This window comes from Wyeomyia smithii, chromosome 2 (assembly GCF_029784165.1).
Source record: "Wyeomyia smithii strain HCP4-BCI-WySm-NY-G18 chromosome 2, ASM2978416v1, whole genome shotgun sequence".
NCBI classification, from domain to species: Eukaryota; Metazoa; Arthropoda; class Insecta; order Diptera; family Culicidae; genus Wyeomyia; species Wyeomyia smithii.
Window position 1 is genome coordinate 216205265 of NC_073695.1, and position 8177 is coordinate 216213441.

Consider the following 8177-nt stretch of genomic DNA (forward strand, 5'->3'; position numbering starts at 1 on the left):
ATTATGTCCATCATACCGACCTTTTTATCTTATTTTGCGGTAAAATTGGTTGAAATATGTGTTTCATTTATATATGAATCCCCTTTCAGAATGTCAAACCATCTTTAGAACATTTCTTGTACTCTACAATCCTCACTATCCAAATTTGACTCCATTTGCTCAATCAATCATCGAGTAATGCACAAATTTTTGTTTCATTTCTATGGGTGCCCTACTTTCCGGAGGAGGACGGGATTCCAAACCATCATAGCAATTTTTTTGGCCCATAAAACCTCCACCTGAAAGTTTTTAGGCCGATCGGTTCAGTAACTTCCATGTCTATATGGATCAGACAGAAAAAGGCTTTCAAGTTGGAGATGGTTCGGTCTGATATTTGTCAAGAGAGAGATCTTATCGGCATGAAATATATTTCGAGATCCACATCGAACGTGAACCGAGATTTTCATAAGATTTTCAAACAGCCACGAGTGTTCAAACTTTCCGATCCAACATTTTTGAACGAAATTTATAAAATTGTTTTAAAGCTGAATTAGAACAATTTAAAATATAGAATAATGTAAAAAAAAATATCTAGAGATGTCTGAGAAATCAAATCAAATTATTGTGAATTATATTACGCATACAATATGAGGTACCTTTTTAGTATAGTATGACCACGTGATTAGAAATACGGCAAAGTGCTATTCAGACACTTTATTAGCTGTAACGTTCGAGAACCAATTGATCAGCCAATTGAGCCGTTGAATCAGTTGTTCGGATAAATTAATCACAGCACAGTTTTCGACAAAAATTAGTATCAAAAAAAAAGTTTTTTAGTCTTTATGCAGAACATATAACGACGAAAAATAGCTATTGAATAAAGTCAAGTTGTTTAGCTATTTACGGATTTCTGATTTTTATGTCAGCTAAATGAATGAACAAAACTACAATCCAATTCAGGATATATTCACACATTATTTATTTGGGTTAACAGGGGCCAGATTGTTCAGTTAAAAAAAAAGTGAAATTGAAATTGAAGGAAAGTTTAGAAGTTAGCAAGATACTTCGAGGTGCTGTTGAAAATTATATTGTTGAAGTGCCACCGTGATCGCTAACGTCTTCTCCCACATGCAATGACATATGGCGAATACAGATGAGGTTTTTTCAAAGGATTTCGAGACCGTATTGCGGTGATTTATTTCTTGGCTGAGGTAATAGCGTCTGAGGTAATAGCTAAGGCTGCAAGTAAGTCATTGTAGTGTTTCGGCAAATGATGACAATACATACAGAATCAATTCAGACTCCAAAATAAACCTTGTTGTTCGATTTACTTTGTTATTTGAGCTTTCTAAATAAGCTGACAGTTTTTTCCTTTACACGAAACTTTATATTACCCATTGAGTTTGGTTGTCATCACTTTTCTTCACTTTGACAGCATGCAAGTAAAATAAAACAATGTTTTCGAAAATTTGTAGTGAATAATCTCGTGCAGTGTTGCTAGATCGTAGATTGCAAATTTTCGCATTCGTGCAATTAACCCCTTAATACAAAATATATTAACTACGAAAGACACATCAAATAAAAATTTTTTGCTCGAATTTGCAATGTGCAAGTGGAGGAATCGCACAGCTGCATTTGTTGGTTCCGTCTGCACTAGTAACAGGTTCCAACGAATCTCCTACATGCATTGTAATGGCTCCATATTTACACTGAAGGTTGGGATCACCAATTGCTACGGCACTTTTTACAAGTTTATCGGTAGAATTAGCTAAAAAAAGTACCACAATGGTTGATTACTTCGGAACATTTGAAACAAATACAAATACTTACGCAACCTCCATTCCGTCGGACAGCAGATGCCGTCTTGGTAGACGGGGATGACTCCATCGTCAAAAGTTTCATCTAGCTTGAATGCACACTTGTACTCCATGCAACTTCCGTAACTGGATAAATTCGTCTCATCAAATCCAGCTGCACAAATACAGTATCCACAAGGATCACCGGGTATTTCTATTCGTTCTCCTTCGTAGTAGGAATGGCCCGACACGTTACACCGTACCAACTTGTTACGATCATCATCACAAACGACCCTCATCGAGCAGCACATGTCCAACTCGTACTGTTTTACACAGTTCTCACTGCGAGTCTCGTAACATTCGTTTTTTGCGTAGGCGAAGCGCGCACTAGAATGTCCATCACTTGACGTAAAATATATGGTTATTTAAGACGCGGTCAAATATTCTAAGGTAAAACACTCACGCAAACTCGTATTGCCTGCATTTTACAAATTTTACGCATTGGGGGGCAAATTCCGTGTCCGGAACGTATTCATCAAGATCGTAGTCCTTTCCGAACAGAAAACATTTGCTGGATTGGCGATTTCTCAAGCTCGGCCAGTTGTAGCTTACGGGACAACCTTGTCCATTCTGTTGGTTACTGGGAGTGCATCCCATCTCACTGTAGTGCTTTGTTGGCTGAGTACATCTTAATATAGCAGAAGCTTTGAAAAATAGGGAAAATTATAGAAAACTTTAAATAGCAACTTGCAAGGAGTGAATTTTCAGCATCAACAAACTTATTGAGTCATCTCATTAGTAAACATGTTTTATTTTTAGAATAGAACGGAGTGTACTGTCAGTCGACTAAAAAATTATACTTACCACAACCTGCGATAGCGAGTAGTAATACAAACGATTTGTTCATTTTTCAGTGAATAACTGAGCAACGTGCTCTCACAAAACAGTTTTATTGGGGAACTATAAACTGCACAGAAAAAGAAAATATAGAAAAACAATCTTTATTCTCATAAAATATACAGTAAATTTTTGAACTTACGCAAAACTTCAAGCCTTGATCATTTAATTTGTCCTCTTATTTCACTTAACTTTTGCTCTGATTTCGCGCAACAGTTGAGTCATAACGCAAGATTTTTACAATGAATACAGTAATTGATTGAAGTTGGAATTAATATCAAATCAAAATTGTTTACTTGTCTAATCCAGTACGTATCAACGGCCCGTGAGTCGCTTGCCCATCCCTAATGGGGTCCTAATGTTTTGAACGGTTTTCTGATTTTTATATATCAGCAATTTTCTGAGCAAAACATGATTTTTAAAAAATGTTTATCATTTTCCTTTGATTTTTAAATGAAGGATAAAAATCTGCTCGAAATGCCTTAAATGACAGTTCTCTCATATACCGTACATGGACGAAACGTCATCTAAGACCTTTCGAGCAGTTTTTTTATTCTTCGTTTAAAAATCGAAAGAAAACGATGAACGTTTTTTAAAAATCACGTTTTGCTCAGAAAACGCGGCTTTTTCAAATGATATATAAAAACTGGTATAGCTTTCGGACCCAATTACACTGTCTGCAACCGAAAAAACCATTAACGAGCTTTGTTGCAACAGAACTTATTGGCGCTGGTGCCAGTAACGTGGAAGCGAATGCATATGAATAAAACCAGTGTCATAATTGAATGCAAAAGGTTTCGAACGAACCTAATGTCTTTCTAATTGTTAATGATTCAATTACGGTTTTGAATGACCGGATTCATGAAAGTGAATTATTTTATCAATAGCAGTACAAATCATCATGACGATATTTTATAAGAGGAGTGGTTTTTAGAGCCGCCTAATACATTGAAAATATGTTAGAGCATCAATTGCGTTTTAGTTCCACTATATTGAAGTTCGCATCATCCAACTTTTGCATGTGGGATAGCGTAAACAAAAGTTGTTAGCAAAAGTGGAAAATCTCTCCCAATGCTTCTAAAACTCAAATGATAATTTTTCCTCATAAGCCTAGGGCTTCTTTCCTCAAGCCAAACAATAATCACGTTGTCAAGATGAATGGGGTTATTTTAAGTTGGTCTGACAAGATTAAGTACTGGGACTAATTTACGATAAAAAACTTATTTTCAAAGAGCACATTGAGAGTATACAAGCCAAGTGCATCAAATATACGAGATGTTTATATCCTCTCATTAACAGGAATTCTAAACTTTGTTTAAAGAACAAACTTTTGATTTACAAACAAATTTTTAGACCAGCAATGCTTTATGCTGTACCGATCTGGTCAAGTTGCTGTTCAACAAGGAAGAAAACGCTCCAAAGGATTCAGAATAAAATTCTGAAAATGATTTTGAAGTGTCCTCCTTGATTTGTTACACTCGAATTACATAGACTTACTGGTGTTGAACCATTAGAAGCTATGTCAAATAAAATTATTAACAATTTTCGACAAAAATCGTTGCAATCCTCAATTGCTACGATAAGCTCTCTTTATAGCCAATAATTTAGCATTTAAGTTAGTTGTAAGTTTACTTTCCTTTCTTGACAAGTAGGTTTAAATCCCTACGAATGATAAGTCCTAATTGCGAAAGCAAACAAATCCTAACAATTAAAATTACAAATTACTAACAGTGTTGAGAAGTCACCATTTGTGATTGGACACACATACTCATTATTTACTAATATTTATCATAAATACTTAAGCTACTAACAAATCCCCCTAAAAAAAGGTGTTAATGGTTAAAATCTGCACACACAGAATCAATTCTCAAAAAAACAGGTTTTCATCCGATCAAATTGTCAGGGCGTACAACTTTCTATTTTTAATTAATTTGTCTCTTACGCGGCAGTGTGCTTTTGTCACCTTTCGATAACATAATATTCGGGTTCGGCTTTTTGCCACCGTATTCTGCTTCTCGTTCCGGTTTGGGGTCTTTTGAACCCTAAACGTATGTAATCCAGTCCGATTTTTGGTATCCTGTACGAAAGTCTCTGCTTAGATGCAGTTTCAGCCAATATTTAGCTCGCTTTCCGTTGATACGAATAATTTCCGAAATTCGGTTCGGCATAGAATTTATGAGATTTTTCAGCGTTTCTGCAGAAAGTGACTTCCGGGGGTCTCTCACAGCGGTTTCTAATTCCTTGACTGTTCCGTACTGCTTTTCCCCTCGGTATACACGTCGAGCGAGGATTCACCAGAAGTTCTCTATCGGGTTTGAGTCCGGACTTCGAGCTGGGCAGTCTAAAACCCCGATTTCCCACTCCGAAAACCATTCCATACTTCTTTTACTGACATGACTTGCCGCATTATATTGTTGAGAAAAGTAATTTTCTGGCATACGATCCTCGATGAATGGAACCAAAGCTTCATCCAGCAGTTCTACATACGTTTCTGAGTTCATCCTAGTAGGAATGGTACAAATCAGAGTCTTTCCGTGAAACCACCCCAAACCATGAGTGTTCCGCCTCCAAAGTTTCGGCTCAGTTTAACTGAGGGCTCCTTTCTCAAATAACGCACAACAGTCAGGGCCATCTAGATTGAAGTTCTTTCCATCTGCAAATATCACAGTATCCCATTCATTTTGCCATGTCATATACTTTTCGGCAAAATCCAACCTCATCGAAATATGACGTTGCGTTAGATTCGGTTTCTTGACCTTTTTTGTATACTTGTAATGTCCAGATCCACGCAGTATCTGTGCAATTGGTTTATTGGTAATCGGGAGTCCACGTTCCTTCTTGATATCCGACGGGTTGAATTTCCCAGTGCCGGCCAGCTCCAAAATGCGGTTCATGTCACGATTACTTGTTTTGGTATTTCCCATAGTTTTTTCCCAACCCACCGTATTTATCACCTTTCTCAAGCGAATTTCGAATCACTGTTTCGGATCTTTTTAGACTCCTCGCAATTTCACGGTTACTCATGCCAGTTTTTTAAGTTCCACCGCAATTTTTTCTCTGATTCACTCAAGTAAGGTTTGTTCACCATTTCGTCACCTCAGATCAACAAAAAAGCCAGCACCAACTTCAGTTCCGCGTACTAACACTACTTCAATACTAAGCTGACAAATCATCACGGTTTTCGAATTGCGGGTGAGCCTGTTGATGATTTTTAATGGTGTGCGTTTAAACAAATTTTCCCGATTTTTGTCTCTAACAGCGCCAAATGTCAATTTGAAATTAATCAATACTGCAAATAACTATGATTTGGGTTAGCCAACATATTCTAGTTGGTTTTATTATTGTTCGCTAAATTATCAGAGTAATAAAATATGATACTGCGTTTAAACGGATTCTCCACAGTGTATATACCTAAAGATAATGCACGAATTTCGTTTTGGTGTTTGTGACGAGTAAAGAACTGCAACCGTAACGCTTTTCATATCCATGTCTCAATAATATACGCTTATTTTCCAATTCTTAAAAATTCAGGCAACTTTGGGTTGCTACATTTTACAGATAAAATTCGTTGTTAATTTTTTAACATAATGTGTGAGGAAAAAATCCGAACAACTTTTAAATTTTTCGAACTAAATTTCTATTTTTAACAACGGCTTTTACCCGTTAACATTCAAGTTCATTAAGCAGACAATGTGTGCAGTAGGAAAAGCGAAAAATAAGCGAGCTGGAAATATGATACAGATTTGGAAAAATATACCGCATCCCGACGGGAAGTAAACCCGCAATCTCCCTGTCTCCGGCATAATGTTTTGATCAATTGAACTACGGGGGACGGTGGAACTGTTCCACAATCTATATGCGTATCTTATTCCACTGCCGACTTATTCTATTGCATTCCGTCGGGATGCGATATAATTTTCCAAATCTGTATCATATTTCCAGTTCGCTTATTTTTCGCTTTCCCTACTGCACACATTGTCTGCTTAATGAACATTTAAATTGGTCTATGATTTCGAAGTTCTGCACAAATCGACAAATCCTTCTCCACAGGATGAAGATCCACTTTTATATAACTGGCAAAACGATCAGTCGATTCTGTCAAGTGACGCTTAGTTGAGAAAATGGCGTTTTCGGAAGAAGATCGTCGTAAATTGATTAGAAATTTTTGTGAGCATAATTAAGAAAATTCTGAAAGGTAAGTTTTCCACTATTTTAAAGATCTTGGTTATAAAAAAACATGTATATACATGACTGTCAAACTCTTCGAGAATGGAAATCCCTTCAGAAGAAAATCTGGTTCCGGACGAGAATGCACTTTGCAAGAGAGCAAAGTTCGAGGGAAATTGAGGGCGGAGAAGGCTGGTCGGTCGGTGAAATCATATCGTGAGCTGGGCAATTATTATCAGGTTGATCCGAAAACAGTGAAAAAGTATCTGCATGCAATGGGTACAGGTATATAAGTAGCATAAAAATGACAAAGTAGTTGTTTGGCCAGGCCTTGCAGTGTCACACTATGCTAATGCAACTTTAGCGGATTTGCGACAAGGCAATATCGAGTTTATTTCGAAAGAATGCGATCATCAAAATGTGCCACATCTGCAGTCTATTGAAACTTTCTGGGCAAATTTGAAGCGAATGGTCTACCATGAAGGTAACAGAGCAAAAAACGTCGATTGTTTGATCGAAAAATAAAAAAAGAGCTCAAAACAATTGAAACATCCGTAATTCAGGAAGCTAAGAGGCAAATACCCCAGAGGATCAGGAAACCAGCGCGATCTAGAGCTGAGTTTTTCTTATGAGGTTTGTTGATAGGTTACACCACTTAAATGAACAAACAAGTTTAGCAAAATAAGTTGCGCAAGGTTTTTTTTTTTCAATTGAAAGTTTGCTCGGATTTTTTCTGCATTGCATTTAATTGATTACCTCACAAAATATTCATCGTAAAAGCGAACTTAATTCAAATATTCTCCAATAGGTTCAATCATCACCACGTTCTTCAACACAGGTAGAAGCCTTATCGTCTACAACTCATTCTCTAGAAGCATTTTTTTACTATTCATGAGCCTATCCATTTGCCTTTACTTATCAAGATTATACAATAGCAATTCTACAGAAGAGTCAATCACTTTATTCGATCGTAAAATATGTGTAAGATATCAAGCATGAAATTTAACGTAAAAACACTGTTTTACAATAAATATCCAAAAAAGATTGTCTTAGAAAAGATCTTATCGGCATGAAAAGTAGCTTGAGGACAGCCATAAAAGCTCAAACTTTCCGATCAAGATTTTTTTAAATAAATTCGTAAAATTGCTCTAAAGTTGAAAGAGAATGATTAAAAACAGAAAATAGTGGAAAAAAATCACATCCTCGCACATATCTAAGGAATCAAATCAGAGCGTGAATCATATTACGAATTAAATATGAGATACCTTCCCCAGTACAGTATGACCACGTGATGAGAAATTCGGCAAAGTGCTATTCAGAAACTTCTATTTACTGTAA

The 8177-nt window shown here is 36.5% G+C and overlaps 1 protein-coding gene across 1 annotated transcript; it reads right to left on the bottom strand.

Annotated features, from left to right (window-relative positions):
* Nucleotides 1–1381: 1381 nt before the first annotated feature.
* Nucleotides 1382–3019, bottom strand: LOC129725007 (uncharacterized). Its single transcript, XM_055680369.1, has 5 exons — nt 2815–3019; nt 2640–2742; nt 2239–2479; nt 1810–2177; nt 1382–1747 (listed from the first exon to the last, which is right to left on the bottom strand). Exons 2-5 carry the CDS (start codon nt 2680–2682, stop codon nt 1554–1556), a joined length of 846 nt encoding a protein of 281 aa, XP_055536344.1. The 5' UTR covers nt 2683–2742; nt 2815–3019; the 3' UTR covers nt 1382–1553.
* Nucleotides 3020–8177: the final 5158 nt, after the last annotated feature.

Coding starts and splice junctions, on each gene's coding strand:
- LOC129725007 (XM_055680369.1), bottom strand. CDS start 2,682: ATGAACAAATCGTTTGTATTACTACTCGCTATCGCAGGTTGTG. Junction 2,178..2,238: donor TGCAGGCAATACGAGTTTGC/GTGAGTGTTTTA, acceptor TTTTACGTCAAG/TGATGGACATTCTAGTGCGC. Junction 1,748..1,809: donor TCCGACGGAATGGAGGTTGC/GTAAGTATTTGT, acceptor TACTTTTTTTAG/CTAATTCTACCGATAAACTT.